General features: G+C 41.1%; 1 protein-coding gene across 1 annotated transcript in view; it reads left to right on the forward strand.

The window, feature by feature from the left end:
- The first annotated feature begins 1,498 nt into the window (after positions 1 to 1,498).
- EGLN1 (egl-9 family hypoxia inducible factor 1) overlaps positions 1,499 to 26,355 on the forward strand; it is a 45,381-nt gene continuing 20,524 nt past the window's right edge. The window contains exon 1 of the mRNA XM_037510423.2: positions 1,499 to 2,428. Within this exon, the coding sequence (XP_037366320.1) occupies positions 1,514 to 2,428 (915 nt within the window). The 5' untranslated portion in view covers positions 1,499 to 1,513. The remainder of the gene's footprint in view (positions 2,429 to 26,355) is intronic.

A 26,355-nucleotide genomic window follows, 5' to 3' on the forward strand; every position in this document is an offset into this window, starting at 1 on the left:
ACTTGCAGTCTGAGCCAAAGATACACAAACCCACCACAGCATTTACCACATTATGAGGTGTTGAATAAAGATTGTAAAAATCTAAATCCCAGCCTTTTTTATTTTTAAAGTAAATGTCAGGTAGAAACACCTTGCCTTATTTATGGCAAGGTTTTTACCTTCTAGAGCATTGTATTCATCAGTGCAGCAGTCTATTAAAAAAGAGATTTCTTTCTAAAAGTCGTTAATGTGGTAACGGTTCTTTACCACCAAAATCCCATATTCAGGGGTTCCATCACTTCGCCTGAACGTGAACATTGGAATGAGTGTTGATCACCTTCTTTAACCGGGTGTCCCAAAATTTCTTCACTAAATTTTGCACCTGGCAAGATTTCACAATGTTTTAAAGTGCTAAAAACACATCAAAATTTCAGCATCATTAATTTCGACTCAAAAGGGGGCTCGGGTGAACGCTGCCCTAACCCTTTTGGCTTTTAACCATTCCAGGCTTTTTTTAAATAGACGCCGTGTTGGGGGGGGCTGGAAAGAGCATCCTGGGAAGCTGACGGAGTCTGATTTCTGGATTCAGTCCCAGGGCTGGGTGATCTCGGACAAGTTACTTCTCTCCATTTCCGTTTTGTCTCGTGCAAAACGAGGCTCTCCAGGACCGACCACCTCGCCCAGAGCGCGCCTAGAGCACACCCGGCCGGTCCCCAACAAACAGCAGCCATATTAAAACACCCCAGCTCCGCGCGGATCTGGCGGGCGGCGCTCGCTCTCCCGAGCAGGTGTAGGCACCGTCCGGGCCCCCCCCCCTCCCGCGGCCGCCGAGCGGCCCCGCCCCGCCCCCGCTCGCCGGCCGGGCCCCGGCGTCCCCTCGCCGGCCGAGGCAGGAGGCGGCCGCGCGCCAGCCGCCCGGCGTCCGGGGTCCTCCCTGGGCGGAGCCGGCCGGCAGCGGGGGTGGAGGGCGCGGGGGCCCCGGCTCCGAGGCCCAGCCCCGCCCCGAGCAGGCGCGCGGAGGCGGCCCCGCCGCCGCCCTTGCCCGAGCGCGTGTGCGCGCCCCCCGCCCCTCGGCCCTCCCCTCGGCCCTCCCCCCGCCCCCTCCGCCCTTGCGCGCCGCCCGCCAGGGTCGTCGCGGGGCCGTGGCGTACGTGCCGAGCGCGCAGAGCGAGTGGCGCCCGCACGCCCTACGCTCCTCCACAGGCCGGGCCCGGCCGCCCTGGACGCTGAGGCGGCGGCGGCCGAGACGGCGGGGCTCGTCGGCCGCGGCCCTGCGCCCGAGCGGAGGTCGCCGGCGGCCGCGCGGGCCGCTCTCCCTCAGCCCGCGGCGGCGATGAGGCGCTGAGGCGGCCGCCGGCGCGAGCGGCCGGACGCGGAGGACGAGGAAGCGGCCGGGCCGAGGGCGCCGGCCTCCCGGAGGCGAGGGGCGACGTGTGCATGGCGCAGTGACGGCCCCTGCAGCTCCGCCCGCTTCCCGGCCCCGGGCGAGGCCGACAGGCCGCCTCAGCTGCTCGGCCGCTCCGCCGCCGCCGCCATGGCCAATGACAGCGGCGGGCCCGGCGGGCCGAGCCCGAGCGAGCGAGACCGGCAGTACTGCGAGCTGTGCGGGAAGATGGAGAACCTGCTGCGCTGCAGCCGCTGCCGCAGCTCCTTCTACTGCAGCAAGGAGCACCAGCGCCAGGACTGGAAGAAGCACAAGCTCGTGTGCCAGGGCGGCGAGGGCGCCCCCGGCCAGGGAGTAGTAGGCCAGCACCCGCCCTCGGGCCCCGCGCCGCCGGCCGCCGCGCCGCCGCCCAGGGGTGGCGGGGCCCGGGAAGCCAGGAAGGCACCGCCGCGCCGGGACGGTGCTGCCGCCGAGGCCGCGGGCCCGCGGGCCGTCGGAGACGCGAGCAAGGCCAAGCCCAAGCCTAAGACCAAGCCCGAGGTCGCGTCCCCGCCGAGCTCGGCTCCCGGCGCTCCGGGGCTGGGGGCGGCGGCCGAGACGGAGCCGGCGAAGGAGGAGCCGCTGGCCCGCCCGTCGCTGTACCAGGAAAAGGCCAACCTGTACCCTCCGAGCAACACGCCGGGCGAGGGGCTGAGCCACGGCGGCGGTCTGCGGCCCAATGGGCAGACGAAGCCGCTGCCCGCGCTGAAGCTGGCGCTGGAGTACATCGTGCCCTGCATGAACAAGCACGGCATCTGCGTGGTGGACGACTTCCTGGGCAAGGAGACCGGCCAGCAGATCGGCGACGAGGTGCGCGCCCTGCACGACACCGGCAAGTTCACCGACGGGCAGCTGGTCAGCCAGAAGAGCGACTCGTCCAAGGACATCCGAGGCGATAAGATCACCTGGATCGAGGGCAAGGAGCCCGGCTGTGAAACCATTGGGCTGCTCATGAGCAGCATGGACGACCTGATCCGCCACTGTAACGGGAAGCTGGGCAACTACAGAATCAATGGCCGGACGAAAGTAAGTGTGCGCTCAGTGAGGGTTTGCGCTGGACATCCCTTTCTGGGCGGGCAGCTCCCCCTTGCCGCGACGGCAGCCGCTTGGGTAGCACCCCGTGAAGGAGTTGGTGGGTGTTGATCTACTTAGCCCGGTTCTCTGAGCCCACTGTTTTCCATCTACTGCTCCTCTACCAGCTTGTCCGATCTGCTTGGTTTTTCAGGCTCTGCTGAAACTTTCCCCTTAACTCGGCTGTTTTCTCTCTCCCATGGCATCTATTAGCCAATTTGAACCACATTGGAATGGTAGCCGCTCCCGTGGGGTATGTTAGGGTACTATCCAAGAGCAAGTGCCAGTTCTGCCTCTGCCTTGTGTTTGCACACTGGGAAATTCTCTGTGGTGTCTGAGCCAGTCACCAGATCCTAACTTACACAGTCCACTGTTGTGTTTAGTTAAGAATGTGCCCGTCTTAACAAAAAAAAAGGGGGGGGGGTAAATTTAAAATGAGCATTTAGTCAAAACACTCCTTACATTCACGAAGCGCTGGGCTGCTCCCCTCCCCCTCCCCTTTTACTGCTCTCGCCCTCTCCCAGGCCCTTCTGTTTGGAAACCCACTCCCAAATGAGGAAAGAAGTATTTCCGTTTTCAAACCTTTCAGTGTAGGTAGGTTACATTTTTAGCATAGGTTTCCTTTATTTGCTTTGTTAATATAATCCCTCAGTTGAAAAAGAACCGGTTTGTAGCTTCCTGGAAAAAAAAAAAAAAGGCAAGGAATTGAAGCAGAAGGGAAGACTCATTCTGATGTCTCAATTTGGTGAAATCTCTTTGTTTTCTCTTTACTGCTGTAGTTTTTCTCCAGCAGATTCTTCCGTTCTACCTAGTCTAATCCCTAGGCCCTCCTCAGTACAGTAAACAGTACTCTTTTCTCCTTAATACGCTCTTGTAGTTCTTTTTCATTTTACTTCCCAGATCTTAATCTTTTCTTTGTATCCAGCTCCACCCCAAGACACCCTTTTCCTCCCTCTTCCACCATCAGTGTGCCTGATTTTGTGGATTTTGAGGGATTTTCTTAGGAGATGATCACATGTGCGTGTTCGTACACACACTGACTCTTCCCAGTATTTCTTTCATGTGTATCAGATCATTTATGTTAACAGTCATTACATGTGACTCTCAGACTGTCTGAATTTTGGGGGGTGAAATGCAATAAAGTCTGATTTACCCAGTTACCATTTCAGAGTTGGATGAAGGCACATGTCCTCATATTATATAGTCTCAAAAATGTGAATGGCTGCTTAATATTAAGCTGGAAGCAAAAGGACCCTGATTAAACCTCAACCTTGATCTTTAAAGAGATTTTCATTTTATGTATTTTTAAAACCTTTGTCATGGATCAAATCTGAAATAAAGTCTTGTGCCCTGCAGCAGGAAAGGAACGAGCTGAGTGGCTATTTCTCTAGCACTGTGAAAACTCAGTAAAGTCTATAGTTTGGGCATAAACTTAAGTCATGAAGAGGATAATGTCCTAAATCTTCCTTCATCTGCTTTCCTTAGTTAATTTAACTTCCCAAGTTGTAAGTCATCCTGTCTCTGATCTGCCTGTCTTCACTTGTTCTTCTCAGGGAAGGAAGAGCAGTCAGCCTATTTTTTTTTTTAGAGCAGTTGCTTCTTATGAAGAGGCTGTTGGAAAATAGCCATCTCCTTGTTCAGGTGTCAGTGGCTGAAGGGAACAGTAGTGGAGATTTTACATCACTGAACTACACTTATCATGTGATAAGGGACTAGCTGAAGCAAGGATGTATTTTAAACTTTTCAGATTTGATCTTAAGTTTGTTATTTTTAGGGAAATAATTTCAGGATCTATGAATGATCTTAGGGAATCCTTTTCATTGTACGTATTGACTCATAGAGTTACTGGTAATTGTATTTGATCATGTAATTTCAATCAAACAAGCTGGCTTTGGGGCCTCCCTGGTGGTGCAAGGGATTAAGTCTCATCACTATCAAGCCATCCCCAGCCATTGCAGCCAGCGAGCTAATCCACTTGGCTCAGCAGACCTCTCCTGTCTTGCCCCCTGCTCCCCTCAGCAGTATTTCAGTAGATCTGCCTGTTCTGCACCCTACTCTGTCCCTGGTGAATCCTCTCACCATCACCCCCACCTCTGGCCTACACCCCAGTTCTTCTATGCATAAAGAAATGAAAATAAATCTTTAAAAATAATAATAATAATCAAAAAGTTAACCAAAAAAAAAAAAAAAAGAAAAAGCTGGCTTTGGGGGACTGGGAAAGCAGTCAAATTACCAGCCACCACATTTTCAGCAACCACAGTGTGCTAGACACTAGATTAGGCTCCGTACTGATACCATCATAATAATCTTAAGCCTGTGAGGTAGGTGGTTTGCCTAATTTACATCTCAGGTTTGAGGATGCCCGCAGCTCAGAGTTGGCCAGGACCTAGTGATAACCAAGCTAGGATTCAAATTTAGGTCATCCAGATACCAATCCCCATGCTTTTTCTTATGCATTGGATATAGGTAAGATACTAGCTGAGGAGCTGTAGATTACTTAGTACACTACTGGAACTAAAATTTGATTTACATGTTTTGTTGGTAATGAGGAATAGGATTAGCCTTAATGTAATTGCACTTTATGGTTGGGCTATATTGCTAGTGAGTATTCAATGTTTATTTCAGATAGTGACGGAAAAGCCACTTTACTCATCCACCTGAATCATGCTCATTTCAGTATAACTCTTGAGAGTCTAGTACCCATATTCTGTCTGTCTGGAGAATTCTGTTGAAGTGAGCATGATTTGTGATTGCAGAGAAGTTTCTTCAGTTAAGAGTTTTATTATCCTTTGCAACATTAAAGTGATTTGCAAAGTTGTGTGCCTCCAATTGTAACATAGAAACCATAGAAAGGGGAGGTTCCAGAGCCTCCAGGGTGGCTCAGGGGTTAAACTCTCCCTGCTGTCAAGCTATAGCCTAGCACTGCAGCATGAATTCCATCCCTGACTCACATGGTATGGCAGATCTTTCCTGTCGCCTGCTCCTCCCCTCAGCAGTGTATTTAGGTAGATCTGCCAGTTCTGCTCTCCGCTCTGTCTCTGGTGAATCCTCTCATCCCCCTCCACTCCCCGCACCTCTGGCCTATACCCCAGTTCTTGTGTGCATAGATAAATAAAAAATAAATCTTTTTAAAAAAGGTGGTGGTGGGGGGGGAGGTTCCAGGTTCCTTGTCACAACCACCTAAGAAAAGGTGATGCTGAGCAACAAGGGGAAGCTTAAAATGGACTTGGGAGAGAAGGCTGGAGGGAAGAACAACAGGAGGTGAAGACCTGGAGGAGGCACGTGGAACAGAGAGAAATGTGAAGAAAGCAGCCACACTTGCCTCTGGGCCTGCGACTATCACCAAAAACCTGGGAACATGGAAAGAGACACTTAGAAGAGGCATGGGTCAGAGACCTGTGGGGAAGCTGACAATGGCACCCTCATCTTGACTTGTATTTTGATTTTGCTCTTTTTCTTCCAGATTTGCCTGGTCCCTTCTTCCCTGTTACAGTGGTTCCCACCAGAAGGTGCCTTAGACTTGTGGCAAGCTTTCCTGCCTCGGTGGCCCTGTTTTAACTGTATTCTTTTCTCTTCTCTCTGTTGTACACTAATTCTGTTCAAGTTCCTTTCTGTTGAAGGTCTATTACACTAAGAGTATATGTATTTTTTTATGTGGCAGGTGGCAGAACCCACTTAGAACATGCAGTTTTGGGGATCCTGCAGTGCTCTTCAGTCTGCCCACCAACAAAATGTGTAGTGTTTTTCTCACTTAGGTTTTCATAGCACCTCTGTAAAATAGGTAGATCATTGATGTATTATTTCTGTTTATTGTTTAGAGAAGTGAGGCTCAAGAAAGTTAGTTTACCTATTGGTAATCATGCAGCAGAGCAAGACTTAAATTCACATTTTCTGACTGAAAATATGATGTTCTGTTTCATTTGTTTTATCTATTTTGTATGGTCTTTGTGTGTGTCAGTGCTTTATAATCAGATATTGTATAATTGTGGCTTATTCAGCGTAGGCTTTGATTTCCCACAAGTTTCTACTTCAGACTTGCTTATCTGGCCACTGTTGGTCCATCAACTTTAAAAGAGGAACTACAAAGGAAGGATGAACTAATGCAGGAGAAAAAACAGGAACATGATTGTATCCATTGAGCTCCAGTTTCCACTTTCTCTGGTCCTTTTTGGGGGATTCCCCTTGCACCCCTTTGCCCTTTGGTCCATTATTCTTTCTCACACCCTTTTTCCATCAAAAAATTTGCAGTAATGACCAGTAGGAAGAAATGGTGATCTCCTGATTTGTGAAGAGTCGTGTGTGGACTAAGAAATCATAGGTGCCTTTACTTGGAGGTAGAGAACGATGAGGAATGCAGAGGAATAGGATCTTGGGAAAATATTGAACTATTCAGGTGGAATTTTTAGCCACTGTGAAGGAAAAAATTTACCTACTTAAAGAAAAATACTATGGCATGAGAGCCATGTCTTCAGAATTCAATCCGAAACTTACTCTGTTCAGTTAAAATGTACATAAAGAATAGGAGTAATAATTTTAGGTTTAGACCAATAAGCAGCAGATTATATTCCTAAGATTTTTCACTACTACTGTACTACTACACAGTCAGCTCTGGCTGATGATGACTTTTAGAGGATATAGCATGGGAAAAATCCTGTTGCTTTATGATCACTACAACAGAGATGCGGTGACAGTCCTCTTAGATGTTACAAACAAAACTCAGTCTACTTCAGCCACTTTTCTCTATACTCTTGGCATCTAGGATGTACAATTGAAGTAGCTTGTTTTATATTTTATTTATTTTTTTTAAAGATTTATTTGTCTATACAAGCACTGGGTATAGTCAGAAACGCGGGAGGGTGAGAGAATTCTCCAGAGCGGGGAACAGAACAGGCAGAGGAACGAAATACACTGCTGAGGGGAGCAGCAGGCATGGCAGGAGAGGTCTGTGTGCCATGTGGGACCCTCACCGGCAGCCGGGGATCAAACTGGCACTGCAGAGGCTGCGGGCAGCTTCGCAGCCCAGCGCTCAACCGCTGCGCCACCAGGGGAGGCTCTGGTTTTATGTTTTAATAGTTATACCAAGATCAGTTATTCTCTGTGTAGAAAAGCTGAAAACATTACAACTGCAGTTATATAACAGATTTGCATAGTGCTTTACAATTTAAAAGATGTGGACTGAAAGTCATCTTAATAAGTTGCGACTGAATCAGGTTCAACTTCATAGGAAAACATTGCGTTTGGTGAATTAATGTATGTATAAGTTAAGTCCTTTAATTCTGAAAGAGTTTTATTTTAAATTAAAAGTTTTGTGGCTTTTTTTCTGTTTTATAATCCTTCACTTATTTACTACCTATAATAAAGCCACAAAAATACCCTGTAAAGCCTTAGTCACATGAAGGAGAGGACATCTAAATGTAGAAGTGTAATGAATTTTGTGCTGCTGTTTGATCTAGGTTGGAACCTGGCTCTGCCCTGTTTCTGTGACCTTGAGCCAGTTCCTTAATCGCTATGAATCTCAATTACCACATTAGTAAAATGGTATTAAATGATATTTGTCTTTCTTGCCTCTCAGGCTTGCAGTGAGGAGTACATGTAATTCATGCATGTGAAAGCACTTTTTAAATTATAAAGCAGCAGGCAAAACTTGTTAACTATTACTCTTCTCATTTTTGGAAAATTCTTTTGATTCTGTCTGAAACCTTCTTCAAGAGTTCTGTGTGTCCATGTCTTTCCCCCTCTTATAAACTGGACAGAAATGGACTGGAATGAGCACTAATTTTTGCCTCTTTCCCCCCATTCCCTGAAATTTTTTTATGCCAAGGAAGTAAGTACCAGTTAGGTTAAGTAATTTGTTCAAGGACATAGAGCTAGCTGATTAGTGACAAAACTCACTGACATTTGATTTGGTTCATTCTTTTACCTGCAAGTTCATGCTGCATCTCATGTAAAAAATACATTTTTCTATCTAACTAATTTTGGTATATTCTATACCGTTTTTGAGGATAAGCTTCACTACAAAAGACTTTTTTTTCCTCTCCCTTTTACTCCTATTATTTATACATTGGCTTATCTGGCATTCTAGTTTAAGTTTTCTTCCTTTAGATGCTTTCTGTAGATATTCTATAAATATTTTTCTTCACACTTCAAAGCCATTTTCCCTGAAGCAGGCCTGCCTTCTAGTTTCTTTAATAGAAGCTGTTTTTCCATTTAGTGTATCTGACATACATATTCATCCTCTCTTTTCTTTATCCTTTTTCCCCCCATCCCATTTTAAGAAAGACTTAAAATCTTTCTTCATCTTCTCCCATGCTTTCTGAAGCTTTTGTGCCTGTCTTTAGATTATCATCTTAGTTGTTGTTTAATTTTCAGTCTCCCTTTCATTTGAACACATTCCTGAACAGTTTTCGTGATGCATTTTACTACTGTGCTTGCATTTTGCCTTCTTTGCCACTTTGCCCTTGTTTCTGTACTTGAAACATTGTGAATACGGGATCACATTCAGATAATTTATTGAGCCCTATTCATAGCTTGTTTTTGACTCTCACCCCAGATAAAACCTTTCTGTAAACAAAGCAGAAGAAACAAACTGATAGATGGTTAACCAAAGTCTTTCCTTATAACAGTTTCACACTGAATTTCCTGGTCCAAACTCTGAAGTGTTGGTGCTGCCGCCTTTGGGATGTTTTGTACTTGATTATCACATTTTTCTAGAACCAAATTGTAATTTTATTTCTGAAGATTGGATAATATGTTCATTGAGGTCATAAAATCTCCATGAGTTTGAAATTCTCCTTTTCCTTAGTCACTGCCCCAGATCAAACAAACAAAATACATGTACTCGTATGTACTCATGTAGTGGGGTGAATGAAGGAGCATGATAGGATGTGTAATCAGTGAAGTAATAGGGAGGAAATGAAATCATTTCACGTAGGGTTTTGTCTTAAAAGCCATGAGAAGTACTCTGGGTTTTATCCTGAGATATGAGAAACCATTGGAGAGTTTGATTTAGAAGATGTCTGGGTGCAGTGTAGGGCAAGACTGGAAGCAGGAATACCGATTTGGAAATTTTTGCATCAGTCTAGGCACTAGGTGATAAGTGGCTTAACCTAGATAAGTAACTGCAGTTGTGGTGGGAGTGAGCTGGAGTTTGGATTGTTTTAATTGTATAGTGGGTGATATTTGCTAAAGGATTACATGTGAGGTATGAGAGAAAATGAGGAGTTAAGATTGACCCCAAGGTTTTTGGCTTGAGCAAGAAATAATGATGATTTTATCTTGCCCTAACACTTCTGCTTTTCTTCTCTTGCCCCACTTTTTCAGTTTCCATTTTTAATAGATCATTGGTACTTAGTTTGCCACCATAAAGCCACAGGAATAAAGTTCTACACTCAACTTATCCACATTCCTTCAAATTGGCTGTGCTTTCTGCTATTGCTATTGATCTTTCAGCTCATCCTTTTTTCATCAAAGGCTTTATGGCTTTTAACAGTATACTCTCATCAGCTCTACCACTGGAACTGCCTACAGAAATTACTGCAGGAAATGTTGCAGCACTTCTGGTGCTATCAAAAAGTATGTGTCTGCTTTCTTGCATGAATGACTTGCTTAAGATGGCTTATAGATACAAATCCCTGTAGAAAGAAGTACACAGGAAAACACTGGGGAAAATGGAATAATTCAACGTGAGAGACAAGCATAAATTAGAGCAGGGTCAAAGTCAGGAGTCAAACTTGAAAAATATTGTTGAAAATAAAAATAAAAAGTTAAGAGGCAAAATGATCTTAAAATATCAAAAATAGTTCCATTAACATATGGATACAAATACCTATATGATAACTTCCTAAGGTAGTGAGTAAGGAAGGGAAGTTAATGCTAGCTCTTAGGAGCCACGTTTGATAGTCTGGAAAATATCAGAGAAATAGGTACTTTCATCCTGTTTTATGGAGCCTGATACTAGAATTAAAGTACCAGCTATTAAATGGGAAATGGTAAGTTAGAGTATAATATCCACACATTTAAGGATGGGAAGCTTTGCGTTTGACTCCAGGGTTATCGTGTATGACATGATTTTAAAAACTAAAACCTGAAAGACCATATATGAGCTCTGCAATCCAGGAACCTATAATCTCAGTTCAAACAACTTCCATTTAAGACTGATTTTTGTGTAATAAAACCTAGATAGGAAATATCAAATCTAGCTAGTTTATTCAAAAGGTCTAATCAAGAGTTTGGAGTATTAAAAGATTGATGGTACAGCTGAATTTTTACTCCCCCCTCATCTAAAATGATAGCTAGGATTTTGCTTCTCTAAAATGATAGCTAGGATTTTGTTTCATCATATAATCATGCTGTTTTATCTCTAGGTATTTTTTACCTTCTGTTATGCCTTCACTAACTTTTGTTAATTAGAACTACTGCTCTGATACAGATGTCTTGCAAATTACTTTTTGATTAGCCATTTTTTTTTTTTCTCCTTAGACTAGGTCTTCTTGCTGCTTCAGTAGCAGCATTTTGATCACTAGTTTACTAGCCTGGTCTGAACCTTTCAGTTATTTTTCCTCATTATGTTTTTTAGAGTTTTCCTTCTCGTCTCAACTTCTAACTACAGTGTTTTCCTGAATCTTAGTTCTTAGCTTATCTATTGCCCTGTAATAGTAGATAAAAACCTATCGAAGCCCATCTTCACCTCTGTCCTAGAGGATTACAAAAGCCTAATTTCTTGGCTTTTCTCTTTCCAGTCCATTTTTCTCTATTGCCCCTGGTATTATTTTCCAAAACACAGATCATGTCATTTTCCTGCTTGAAAATATTTGGTTTCTCCCAAAGTCTTGTTATGTTACATACAGACATGTTTAAAAGAACCTCACATTTCTCATCATGTATTTTCTACTCCAGCCATAAAACCTACTCGCCGACTCCCTGATGCTGTATTCATTTTCTATCTCTGTGCATTTCCCTGGGTCTTTCCATATGGAAAAGTGGTAGGGAAGTTTCTCTGACTTATTTCTTGCCCCATTGCCTCTAAGCAGAATTATAATTCTGTCTCCTCTATTGCCATGGCACTTCTTATCACTGACAGAACATGCCCCACATGGGTGGGTTTCCTTTTCCAATTATGAACTACTTGGAGATAGGACCCTTCTTTTTCATGTTAGGAGTTAATAAATCTATCTCATGCAGAAAGGTTTGTTGGAGGATAGATGCTCACTCAGCTTCTTCAGTGCGCACTCAGTAAATGTATTTGGATTTCCACTTCACCACTCTAAATGAAATTTTTATCACTATCGACTTGGATTGTTAGAAGTACCACCTTTTCTAAGTACCACCTATACACTGAAATGGAGCATACCTGGGGGAAACAGGGTCTCCCAGTGGTGAGTCCTTGCCTGTGGGCTTAAGAACACAAGACCACCCCAAAAGCAGACACACACACACACATATACACGCACACGGGGAGAAATAAGAACTTGATTTATTTACACAGGGAGTGAGAAAAGAGAGCTGAGAGAGGAAGTGAATTTACAGGCTGGCCAGTTGCTCTCTATCCTACCTAGGTATTGTCCACTGAGCAAAGACCTAGGTCCAGTCCAGACTTGCATGTCTCAAGCTGGAGACTTCTCCATAGGCACCCCTCCCCACAGTGGTTTAATTGCCAAAACCTCAGTTTTCCCCCTTTTTCCATCAGCCCCTGCTCGGGGGATAGAGCCTGGAGAGCTGCACTTCCTATCATAAAGGTGACATCACATTCCACCATTATGAGTGCCATCCACTGGCTCAGAAATTGTTCTTCACTCTTCCTCTTACATAAATCTACCAACAAGATATATCTATCCTCAAGATATACAAAAAGGGTCCAATTTGATTCCTATGCATTTAATGTTCACCAACTGCTTCGGCCCATACCATCTGTCCACTTTACTTGCTATTCCTTTTTGAAATATAACCTCTATTTCAGCCAGACCATTTCTCCTTATTGCTCCCATGTTCACTCTTTCCAACACAACTGTGAATCCTTTGACTGGTTTACAATTCCCATGTTCCTTCCCCACAATTCATGTCTTATACATCCTTTAGGATCTAGCTTGAGCCCCATTCTCTAAACTGCCATTGATCTCTCTTTTCTCAAAAATTTACATACGGAGCCTATCTGGTGGCCTAGGGTTTAAGTCTCAGTGCTACCACTGCCATGGCCCTCCTGCCACAAAGCAGCCTGGGTTCTGTCCCCAGCCAGAGAGCTAATCTCCCATTTTGCCTGCTGCTCCCCTCAGCAGTGTATTTCAGTGGATCTTCCTGTTCTGCTCCCCACTCTTTCTCTAGTGAATCCTCTCACCCACTGTACTTCTGGCCCAGTTCTTCTATGCAAACATAAATAAAATTTTAAAAAATCTTACAATAAAGGAGTAATTCTTTTTTTAAAAAAATATATACCTTTTTTTTTTTTTCCCCTGAAGTGGAATTGTTTTATACTGTTTTGTCATCTTGTTTCTATTACTTATTATTCATATATTAAGATTTTGTAAATTTCTTTCAACTGACTTTTGGTCCTGTTTGACCACACCTTTGCTTCTGATCTTTTCCTCCAATTTCTAAAACTACAGCAAGACCTTTTGAAAGTCCATGAGGGTTTTCATCCTTGGGGATGCTTACTATGCTGTTTTCCTTTTTCAATCTGGAAAATAGAGACTATTTCTAGTCCCTATTTAACAGATAAAAATAACCCATTCCAACATGGTCTAAACTATTTTTAACTCCAAGCACTGGGAGAAAGGTCTTCTTTGAAGGTGAAATGAAGTTTTATACCATTTCCTAGACCCAAAGTCAGTTGATCTGATTATCGATTGTTTTAGAACCCTGAATATCCATGAATCTCAAGGGGGGAAGGCCTGTACCTTAGTTCCCTCACCCCACTAATGGCATGAGACTCCCTGAAGAACAAGTGCCACTTTAAAAGAAAGCGACATTGGGCCTCCACAGTGCCGGTTCGATCCCCGGCTGCTCCCCAGCCACCGGAGGAGGGTCCCAAGACCTCTCCTGCCGTCCACTGCTCCCCTCAGCAGTGTGCTTCCGTCCTTCTGCCTGCTCTGCTCCCCGCTCTGGCTCTGGTGAATCCTCTCACCCTCCGTCCTTCTGCCTGCTCTGCTCCCCGCTCTGGCTCTGGTGAATCCTCTCACCCTCCCGCGCTTCTGACTGTACCCAGTGCTTGTATGTATGTATGAATCAATCACTCAATCAATCAATAAATCTTTCAAAAAAAATAAAAGAAAGCAACATAATAGAAATTATGCTGAAAATGACCTATATGACTTAGAAGAGAGAATCATGTGGCTAGCAAGCTGACACATAGCTCAGCATTGATGCAAAATGACTGATGTGCGAAATAAAATTTTCAGAAGCAGAAAGTTTAAGCTTCTAAAGTTATCATTGTTTTAATTTGACTTTTTGAATGATATGTGTTCAGAATTTCAAATAAAACAATTGTTTAAATTTTATATTTAGCAAAGGAGGGCATAGGTTAAACAAGATGAAAAGTAGTTCTTTTATGTCAGAAAGCCTTTCACTTTTACCACATCCCTATATTCAAGCATTTAATCTACTTGGGGGAAAGAGTTGATATACTGTTATAAATGGGCACTGTTAGTACACCTGATAGAAATCTGACATTGTAAAAATCATTTGAATTTGGTCTTTAAGTTAATTCAAGCATTCTTATGTTTAGAAAGAATATCTCTGCCCAGTTTTTTTAATTTTGAAATTTAAAATGTGTTTTCATGCTCTGACTACACAGCTTTTTAGTTGATAAGGAAAAATAGCACCCCTCCCCCCCAATAGCTTACAAGATCTTTTTCAAGGTAATTATTTAAGTTAATGGTTCATAACATTGTTTCATGGTTATGGAATCAGTAGAAGCCATGTACCATCTTGTTCTAAAATTGAACGTATACACACACACACACACACACACACACAGGTGTTTGCTTATACTAAAGCCCGTCCACAGAACGTACATTAAGAACAGTTACAGGAAGAGTTCTAAAGAACAAAACAAAATAAAAACACTTTTAAGCTACCCAGTTATGACAGTGAGCATTCTATGTTTATTCAGTTGCTATTCTTGCCCCATATCTATATAACTCTGCTTTGCACTCCCCCACCCCCCCAGGATCGTAGTCAACTTAAGTTATAGAGACAAAGATAAAGTGCTATACATTTTGACTTAAAACTAGTGGTATGTATGTACAGACTTCTGAAAATGTTGCCTTCTACAATCTGGCCACAACACAGTCAACCAAGATGGTACCTGTGACCTTAAGGGGAATGTTTTCCTGGAGACAATACATCTTCAAGCGCATCTGCTAGGTTAATCCTTGGTTTAGAATTCTAGATGTTCAACTTGAATGTAAAAGACTGAAGACCTTTCACTAGTAGTTAACACTAGACTGTGATTCTTTTCAATAAGTTTAATCTGAATTTTAAAAAATTATAAAAACCTTATCATGCACCCACAGCTGCACAGGGAGAGATGGGAGGGAGTGCCCTTGCTAACAAAAATGAAACTAGAATTCAAGTAGTTGGTTTTGTTTATGTTAAAAATAGTTCCTATAATTGTTAGGTCTGAAGCATCTCATAATAATTTTGGTAGAAACTATCTTTAAATATGTAAGAACAATTTGTTTTTTATGTCTTGTTTTCAGGAACTGTCCTGTGAAGATGCATAATTATGGTGGGGTTTTTGTTTAATGAATATTTCCTCTAAAGATTTTTGCAGGCATTTTTTATCTCAGAATTGTCTATGGAGGGGCCTCCCTGATGATACAGGGGTTGGGGACACAGCACTGTTAGGCTGTCACCAGCCACTGCAGCACAAGTTCAATCCCTGGCCAGGGAGCTACCAATTGGCGCAGCAGACCTCTCCTGTCTCACCCGCTGCTCCCCTCAGCAGTGTATTTCAGTGGATCTGCCTGTTCTGCTCCTCACTCTGTCTCTGGTGAATCCTCTCACCCCCGCACCTCTGGCCTACACCCCAGCTCTTGTATGCATAAATAAATAAATCTTTAAAAAATATATAAGTAAATCTTAAAAAAAACCAATGTCTGTGGAAAGGTAGAACAGTAGGCAGAGAAGATTATTTTGAAAGAAGTCAGGAATGGGAATAGGACCTGCTAGAACTATTTGGATTCTTAGCTCTAAACAGTACACTCAGCACTTCTTCCAGTCTCTTCATGTATGAAGAGAGAATAATACTGACCTCATTAACAGAACAAATGTTGGATAATTGTAAGAAGCTCGTAAGGTGATTGTATATTTAGCTCTTAGCTGTGCTTTTCAAGTTATTTGAACTAGACATTAGCTGCCCTTCACTCTGAAACTTTATTATTTTACTCTCATCATATTGATTAACATTGCAAGTCAAACACTCATTTTTAAATTTAGAATTCTTGACTTTCATTCAATGGGATATCAGAAACTTATTTTTAATTAAGACTAATCTATTGTTGCGTAGATATTTTGACAGACGGCCTTAGCACTAATAAAAGAAACTGATGAGGTGAGTTGATGAGGACATCGTGAATTGAATTTCAGAGAGTTTTGTTACATCGTGAGTAATAAAATAACTCAGACTGAGGGATACCATGATCAAAGGATCTTTTCTGTCTGTCCTCTCCCCCTTATTAGAATGAAGTCAAATGGCAACAGGTATGTCATTTGTAATCATTAATTATTTGTGTTACATTAAAAAAAATTGAAACCCTTATTTTAATTTTAAAAGCTAATTGTGCACACAAATAAGCTAGTGCCTACAAAATGATTGGCTCATACCACAAACGAGCTTATCCTTATTTTATAGTTCTTATTGATGTAAACACAGATAACATTGCTTTGTAATTTGTTACTATTAATATTTCTTTTATTTACCATATATTCTATAATATGAGGCTTTAAAACAAAATCCTGACATAATTATTCCTTCCCTAAAATACTAAGGTGTATTTGGGACTTAGCTATTTTTTAGTTATGCTTTATGACTTTGTTACCCTTTAGTATTTTCACAGAATTATTTTGGTGTCTGTGTGCTGAATTTGACTAGTATAATAATTGTACCATAGTGAAAAATGCATTTGAAGAAGCTTATATTGCCCTTGATTTTAGAAAATATTTGTTGGTTCCACACTTTTTAGCAGTTGAAACATGAGATAATTAAGAAGTGAACTACTCATGCATTATAGGAAGTAGCTTTTTTATGTTGACATTGGATAAAATTATTTTAGTCATTCACAAAGAAAATAAAGCATATTTAAATGTAAGAAATTGGGGGCCTCCCTGGTGGTGCAAGACACAACCTATGAAGCAATTTGCAGCCACTGCAATACGAGTTCAATTCCCGGCCAGGGAGCAACCCACATGGCACAGCAGACCTCTCCTGACTCGCCCACTGCTCCCCTCAGCAGTGTGTTTCAGTCATTCTGCCTGTTTTGTTCCCCACTCTGTCTCTGGTGAATCCTCTCACCATCCACACCTCTGGCCTGTGCCCCAGTTCTTGTATGTATAAATAAATAAATCTTTAAAAAAATAAATATAAGGAATTGGGAAACTGAAATTAAACCTGACCATATCTATTATTTCTTATAGAAATTTATGCTGTCTAGATATTATTGGAGAGTAATATTTGGTAATTTTAGCACTTGCTATCTTTGTAGTTTGGTAATTGCATCTGTATCTTTAACTGCATCTATATCTTTTACATTTTGAAAAGAAGTTGCTGCTTTGCGACTTTGTGTCTTCTGATTATGAAAATAACATAATGTTTTAAAAATACATTTAAAAAACTAGCGGAATAGAAAGAAGCTGTAGTATAATATATTTACAATATATTTATATTGTAAACAGAAATTTCATGCTTCTTTCTTCGTAATTGTTAGGACAGGTAGACAAAAGCAATAAGGGTTTAGACTCGAACACTATTAACCATGACCTGACATTTTTTGAACATTCCTCAACAAAATAGTTTAAAGCACATACTTTGCAAGCATACTTGGGACAGTCACCATGATAGATCCATGCTAAGTCATAAAACAAGTCTTAGTAAACTTGAAAAGAATTAAAATCATTTAGAGTATGCTCTCAGATCACAGTGAAATTAAATTAGAAGAAGTAATTGATAGATGGAAATCTTACAAATCCCATATATTTCAAAATTAAAGAACACATTCCTGAATAACCTATGACTTAAAGAAGTATAGACATATAATTTGGTAGTGGATAGGATTAAAAATCCAGAAATTAACCCACATTCAAAATATTAGTTGGTTTTGTTTGTTTTAAAAAAATGGTAAGGTAATTCAAAGCAGGGATAGTTTTTTGTTTAGTAAGTGGTATTGGAAATGCATGGATATCTGTATGAAAAAATAAACCCAACACTTACCTGAGTTCATACAAAAAATTAATTCAGAATGGATCATTGATAAAAATGTAGCAAGGAAAGCCATATAACTTTTAAAAAAACATAAAAGAAAATCTCCATGACTGAGATAGTCAAAGATTTTTTTAAAGATTTATGTTTTTTATTTATGCATACAGTAACTGGGGTGAAGGCCAGAGGTATGGGGGCGTGAGAGGATTCACCAGAGACAGAGTGGGGAGCAGAACAGCATATCTACTGAAATACACCGCTGAGGAGAGCAGGTGCTGGACAGGAGAGGTCTGCTACACCATGTGGGTTAGCTCCCTGGCTGGGGATCGAACTCATGCCACAGTGGCAGGCAATAGCTTGATAGTGCTGAGACTTTACCTGTGCGCCATCAGGAAGGTCCATTCAAAGATTTTTTTTAAGACAACAAAAAGATGAACCACAAATGAAAAAGCTGACAAATTAGACTATCAACAAAAAAGCTTTTTGCTTATTGAAAGATACCATTAAAAAAAGACATCCTTTTGGGAAAAAATATTTACAAAACATAGATCTAACAAAAGAGTTGTATCTGGAAAATAAAAAGAATTCTTAAAACTCAATAATGAGAGAAAAAAAAACAACAGAAAAGTAGGCACAAGACTTGAACATAGTTCACCAAAGAACATATATGAATGGCCAAGCACATGAGAAGAGTCAGCATCATTGACTGTAGGTAAATTAAAATGAAAAGCACAACAATATGATATATACACTTAAATGGCTAAAATTTAAGATATTGACAATACCAAATTTTGGCAAGATATGGAGCAGCTGGAATCTTCATACATTGATGTATACATTCATTATTTGTGGGGATGCAGAATGGTTCTCCCATTTTGAAGAAAACCTGGTTGACCATTTCTTATCATAATGACCCAGCAGTTCCATTCCTAAATATCTACCAAGAGAATAAAAACATGTCCATAAAAAGATTTGAGATTTATTCCTAATTACCACCAAAAATAGGGAACAACTTAAGTATCCATAATCTGTTGACTAGATAAACAAAATGTGGTGAGTGTTATATGAATTAATGAAATTAACTACTCTTTTATGTAACATCGTCAGTGAATCTCAGCAACATGCTAAGTGAAAGATTGTGCCAATCTAGTTAAAAATTATTTAACTAGTTCTTGTGGTAGAAGTTTAGGTTATTTCTAGTTTACTGTTACGACAAATAATTCTGCATTAGATACTCTTGAAGATTTACCTTTACATTTTTGTGCTTTTACAAGAAAATGTAGAAGTTGTATTGCCAACATTTAGTGGTTATTTATTGTGTTCCAAGCCTTATTTCTACCCAGATTTATCTACTTTATAGAGCTACAGAAGTGTAGGTACTGTCATTTTGCTCATTTCACAATTGGGGGAACTGAGGCATGGCGAGATTAAAAAACTTCTTTCTAATGACACAACCAGGAAGTTGCAAAGACAAAGGGCAGAACAAGATAGTCTGATTACAAAGCTTTGACTTCCTTGCTAAGAAAGACATGTGAAGTATGTTTCTATTTGTGCATGTTTTTTGTTTTTTTTTTTTTTTTTATAGAGGCATGCTTTATTTATTTGTTTGCTGGTTTGTTTGTTTGTTTTGTTTATACAAGCACTGGGTACAGTCAGAAGTGCGGGAGGGCGAGAGAATTCACCAGAGCCAGAGCGGGGAGCAGAGCAGGCAGAAGGACCCAAGTACACTGCTGAGGGGAGCAGCGGGCGGCAGGAGAGGTCTGCGCGCCATGTGGGACCCTCCTCTGGTGGCCGGGGAGCAGCCGGGGATCGAACCGGCGCCGCAGAGGCCGCGCGCAGCTTCGCAACCCAGCGCTCAACCGCTGCGCCACCGGGGAGGCCCTATTTGTGCATGTTTTAAGGGATGTTGTGTCTCTTTCCAGGTCTCCTACTTGATCTTGTTCTACATTACAGAAATTTCTTCATTTTAAAAAGTTTGGGGAGGGCCTCCCGGGTGGCGCAGCAGTTAAGCACTGGGTTGCGAAGCTGCCCGTAGCCTCCGCAGCACCGGTTCGATCCCTGGCTGCCGGGTGAGGGTCCCACATGACGCACAGACCTCTCCTGCCGTCCGCTGCTCCCCTCAGCAGTGTACTTCAGTTTGCCTGCTCTGCTCCCCGCTCTGGCTCTGGTGAATTCTCTCACCCTCCTGCACTTCTGACTGTACCCAGTGCTTGTATAAATAAATAAATAAATCTTTGAAAAAAAAAAAAAAAAAGTTTGGGGATAAGCCAAGTATTTATCAAACAAGTCTTTCTTTTTCCTTACTAAAATAATTTCAAAAATGCACCCTTGGAATGTTTTTTAATTTCAACACGGACAAACTCTTGCTCAGAAAAAATACCAGCCATTCACTTAAAGGAACATTCTTTTGATATATAGTATATAATTTTGTTTTATTATTTTTTTTAATCAGCATGTCCAGCCAAGCAAGCCTTTGGTTTTATAACAAGAACAAAAATTTCTTAAGATAATCGTGAAGGTGAAGTAACCAGCAAAAGCTCACAGAGCAATTTATTTTTATTTATTTTTCCACACCATCATTCCTTATGTGCCCTTATCCCTTGCCCTCCCCCTTCCTTCTTAACCTCAGAGCCCTCATGGTGTTTATTGATGGCCACTGGTTTTTGAAAGTGCTTTATGTTATGATATTGTCTGGCATGTAAATGCCCAGTGTTTGTTTTTATTGTTCTGACTTACTGTACTACACATAATTCTCTCAAACTCCCTTCATTTTGTTGATATGGCTACATTTCATCCCTTCTTATGGCCATGTAATACTCCATGGTATGGATATACCACATCTTTTTGATCCAAGTATCTGTCAGTGGACATTTAGGTGGCTTTCATACCCTAGCTATTATAAATATTGTTGCTGGAAATACTGTGGAACATATGCAAATAGGGATAATTCCCTTGGTGTAGGACTTTGGGAAAATTAGAGATAACATGAAGTGCCCAGTATTGGGTCTGACACTAGTTGCTAAGTCAGTGGGATCTGCTGTTCCTTCTGTCTTTTCTAGCTTGTGTCTTCTACTTGCTCTCATCCTGTTCTGTCTCTTCGGGTACCATAACTGAACTGTTGATTCATAATTTTATTTCTCTAGTTGGATTTCCTTTTCATACTCTTAATGTGTATTTTCTGAATAACTTACTGGTATTTTAGAGTTTACATTTCTGGCATGAAACTAATCCTCTGTCACCTTCCCTCTGAAGTTTGCTCTCTATTACGTGTTCCACTTTTTAAAATTTGTGTTTTCTATATCCTCCCAGTCATGATATCTTAGCCTTGAGTTGATTCATGTTCTTGTTTCAGTCTGTCTCTGGTTCCTCTCTCACTACGAAGTTCTCTTCTTACCTACACAGAGGTCTAAACACCCATCTTTGACTTTCAGGTCTAACTACTGAAGTTTAGATCCTTGTTATCCTTGTTGTTATGTTTCTTCTCAGTAGCTATGGATGTCATCTTGCCTCCATATTCCTCGACCTTTGTAATCTATTTTTTATATTCATTTTTCTCTTATCAAATTAACCTTCCTAAAGTAGGGGGTCAGTAGATTTTTCTTAAAGGGCTAAATGAATAGTAAATAGTTTTTAGACCATACATCCAACTTTTGTTACAACCACTTAAGTCTGCTGTTTTAACTGGAAAGCAGCCATAAACAATTTGTAAATATGTGAGTGTGGCTATACTCCAGTAAATTTAATTTACAAAAGTAGGTGGTGGGCCACCTGTGGCCCACAGGTTGTAATTTGCTGACTCTTGTCCTAAATGACAGCTGAGATTGTTATCAGTGCTTGCTTAGATGACTTAAGGCATTTTATAGCTTGAAAAATCTACCCTGAATTCCTTAGCATAGCATTTGAGATCTTTTATGCGACTTCAATTTAGCTTTCTATTTCCTTCTCATCTGGCATTCTTTATTTCAGTAAATGGAACTACTTTTTGTTCTAGGATGTGCCACATTGTTACTAGGGTATTTTATGGTTCTTTTGTTAGTTCAAGTCTTCAAGTAAGTACTCTGTGTTTTTAACTTTCCTTCCTCCTGCCCTCCTTTCCGTTGTTCCATATTACAACTCCATATAATACTTTTTCAAGTAATCCTTTTTTAAAAATATCAACTGCAAGGTAGGATAATTTTCCTAGTCTTAGCTAAAATATTTTGGTTTAAGTGTCTTGTTTCTCATCATTTGGTGAAGAAAAAAAAGGTTACAAAGGTTTCAGAAATAATGACTCATAGCAGTTGCTATGAATGCTAGTTCTTAACTCATTTGTAGAGACTATAGATGTTTGTGTTTGTGATACAGTGCTGTACGGAAGTTCTTTGGGAAGGCCTCTTTTTATTTTTAAAAATGTTTATTGAGATAATGTTAATATACGACTCTATGTTTCACAGTGATAGATTCACAACTCTGCAAATACCATACCACACTTAGCACCAAAACACCAAAAATCTTCCATCATAGTCTGTTGAGGCCTGCGCGTTTCCCACCTTTCTCGTAGCCGGTTCTGCTCTGAGATTTTCAAGGGTTTGTTTTTATCTTTTCCTTTGCTTTGGTTTTTTTTTTTTAATATTCCACGTATGAGTCATGTAATTCAGTATTCGTCTTTCTCTGACTTATTTTTGCTTAACACAGTCCCTTCTAGCTCTATTCGTGTTGTTGCAAATGACAGGATTTATTTTATTTTTTTAATAGCTAGGTGGCATTCCATTATGTGTATATGCCACATCTTAATCCATTCATCTGTCTCCATCACTTAGCTATTAGGCAGTTTCCATAGCTCGGCTGTTGTACATAGGGGTGCATATATATCTGGGAAGGCTGCTTTAGGTCTGATGGGATTGCTTCTTCAGAACTTGCTTTGCCTCTGTATTGTAGTGGTCTATTTTACCTCTCTATTAGCATTTCCGTTTTCTCTGTTTGACCCCTGTTGTATATTTTCCTTAGGACTTAGGACTTTCTATGTCAACTTTTTGAGCCTGTGAAAATCTTACTAGCAACCTTCTAATTCTTTAAGTTAAATATTTTTTTATTACATTTTTTAAAATCTGTGCTGGAGGCTTAAAAGCAAAACACAGTCATAGCCTTAACAGTCTTCATAGTTGAATGCATGGCTCCATGGACTTTTCACTAAAGGACCAGATAGTAAAGGCTTTGTGGGCTATATGCGCTTAGTTGCAGCTATTCAGCTCTCCCATTGTAATTTGAAAAGAATCATCAACATAAATGATTGAATTCAGCTGTGTTCCAGTGAAATACTATTTTAAAAAATGATAGTAGTCCAGATTTGACTGTATTTTGCCAATAACTGGCCTAGTGGCATTATGCCAATTTGGAGCCACCTGTGTATCTTCCTTGATTGTGTCAATTTTACTCAGTTATCACATGGTAAAGATTAAGTAGTTTAATTGGTAACTGTAAACATTCTTTTAATAATTTTAGTGACTACCCATGGAATAATACAATGCAAAATTGAAATGAGGCTTGCAAGAAATGAAACTTGTGTGTAGTGAGCTTTTTATTTTCTAAATTTTTTTTAAAGATTTTTTTTATTTATGCGTGTATGAGCTGGGGTATAGACCAGAGGTTGCGGGGTGGCGGGGGGCCGGTGAGAGGACTCACCAGAGACAGAGTGGGGAGCAGAACAGGTAGATCTACTGAAATACACTGCTGAGGGGAGCAGCAGGCAGCCCAGGAGAGGTCTGCTGCACCATGTGGCTTAGCTCCCTGGCCAAAGTTCAGACTCCTGCTGCAGTGGCTGCCCATAGCTTCGAAGTGCTGACATTTATCCCTTTGTGCTACCAGGGAGGCCTTATAGTGAGCTTTTTAAAAGATTTGTATCTCAGGCCTCTCCTGGTGGCGCAACAGCTGAGTGCTGGCCTGCGAAGCTGCCTGCAGCCTCTACAGCGCCAGTTCAATCCCTGGCCACCACTGGTGAGGGTCCCACATGGCACGACAGACCTCTCCTGCTGCACCCGCTGCTCCCCTCAGCAGTGTATTTCATTGGTCTGCCTGCTCTGTTCCCCGCTCTGGCTCTGGTGAATTCTCTCACCCTCCCATGCTTCTGACTACCTAGTGCTTGTATAAATAAATAAATAAATCTTTAAATAAATAAATTATTTAAAAAAAAGATTTTTATCTCCAAAGTTTTCTGCCATTTGTTTGAAGAGCACTGCTAGGCATTGGGAACTATTGAAGGATTTAGATGACAGCAGTGACATCAGAATTAATTTTTAAAAGCTAACTTGGGTGGAGCATAGAAAATGTATGCTTTAATGGTTTAGAGCAGGACAGGGGCCCTCAGGTAGAGAGACAAGTTAGGATGCTGTTATAAGAAGCAAAGTAAAAGATAAGGGTCTCTTTAAGATACATAGTAGCAATTTAAGTACAACTTTAAGACAGTAGCAATTAACAATGGAGATGAAGAAGTCCAAACAGATTTGAGACAAGGCAAAGATATTTGATTTCTTTGAATGTATAAGGCAAAAAAACCACAAAAAAGTATAAGTCAGGGGTGCATGTTTCTAAGTTTTTCCAGGAAAATTGGTTGACCAAGGATGCCATTTTGATAAAGAAAAAATATATGAGGAAGGGCAACTTAAAAGCTAGGAAAATAAGTTGCTTTGGAATTATTGAGTTTAATATGCCTTTGTACATTGTACAGATTTTTATATTTTATAAACATGAAACTAGGTCTGAAACTACAGAGGACTATAGTGATCAGCTATAGATAGTAGCATTGAATGTATCTTCCTAAGGGAAGAGTATTGTATAGCAAGAGAATTGGCTAGTTACAGAAGCCTTGGGAGAAACAAAAGTGTGGGTTGGGGGAGACAGTGAGGGAGAGAAATAATGTTGGAAGAAAATGAACTGATGAACTGACTTTGGCATTTTAGAAACCAAGAACAGCAGTACAAATGATCAGTAGTATCAAACACTGCAGAGAAGCTTAATTAGGATTAGAACTGAAAAACATTTACTGTTTTTATTTTAAAAAATGGGAGGAAGGTATTATATGGGGATTTTACATAGTGTAATATCTTTAGAATTGGGAGAGCAAAAGTCTAAAAGCAGTGAGTTGAGTGAATGGTGAGACGATGTAGGCAAGGACTATAGACCCACACCTCTCAAACTTTAAGGGTGTCTGTGAGTCACTTGGAGATTTTGTTAGCGATTCTGAATCATTGGGTCTGAAGTTGATTCTGTGATTCTTCATTTCCAGCAGTCTCCCAGGCAATGGGGATGCTGCTATTCTGAGGATTACCTAAACCCACAGTTCTCATATTGGGCACACCAGGACACTGTAGCAAACTCGCAAGGGTGCTGTGGTATCCCAGCAACATCTCTGAAATACCACATTAGACCAGTATATTCCTTTTGGTGACTTCAGACCTTTGTGAAACTGGGTTTTCAGTGCTTTTTCTGATAAAGTACCACCTAAAAATCCATGTGGAGGAAGAAATAAGGCTGTCATGTCCAATCTGATTCCAAGATTTGAAAAGTTATTCAGTGTTCAACAGGTGCTGAATTGTTGAGTGGTTTGACCTGTACTACTTAATAAAGGGGAGTTTTAGATCATTTCTTTTGGCCCAGAAATGCCATTAAAAAATTGCTTGACACTAAGGACTCTCTCTGAACCAAGAAAGTGTGGGAGCCATTAACATGCTTTCATTTTCTTAATAGGAACTGAAAAGGTTGAATGTTACCTAAAAAATAAAAGGAGAGTTTATTTTAAAATAGAAAAGACAGTTGTGTTATATGCTGGGGGAACAAACAGCTGAAAGACAAGTGAGGTTGACGATAGAGTATAGGAGGATTCGGTGTAGATACAGAGTAAAAAGCCTCTGAAGAGGTGAGACAAGATGAAATCTACGCTTTGCTTCTCTAGTGTTACCCCAAACCAGCAGCATTAGTATTTGGAATTTGTTGGAAGAAGTGCAGAAACTCATAGCCTACTCCAGATTTTGTGAATCAATACGAGTTTTTAATAAGATCCCCAGGTGATTTGTAAGCATGTTAAAAATTTCAGAAGCAGTATAAGAAGCAGAGTTAACCTACATAGAAGAAAGAATGCCTCTTTTATTTATTCCATCACTGTATTGTGTATATGATACAGACTAGCCATCTGACTGAGGGAAATTAAGTGATAGGGCTCATAGGTTGAGAGATTTAGAAATCTAAGAGCAAGAAGCTGAAGTTTACCTGATTACCCATAACTACCTCAGTTAAATAGGAACCATTTCCATCCAGTGAATTAAGTTGGGACTGAAATAGTGACTAAGAGAGGAAGGTGATAGAGGTTTGGAATAGCTATTTTGAAGAATGCAAACAAATTTGACCAGGGATGTAGAAATTGCTGAGCATTCTCAAATATCCAGTTAAGTTGATGACCACTTTTAGTGATGTCAGTCTGCGTGGTTGTAGATTTTCCCGC

This window comes from Talpa occidentalis, unplaced genomic scaffold (assembly GCF_014898055.3).
Source record: "Talpa occidentalis isolate TD23 unplaced genomic scaffold, MPIMG_talOcc4v2.1 talOcc4.14, whole genome shotgun sequence".
Classification (NCBI taxonomy): domain Eukaryota; kingdom Metazoa; phylum Chordata; class Mammalia; order Eulipotyphla; family Talpidae; genus Talpa; species Talpa occidentalis.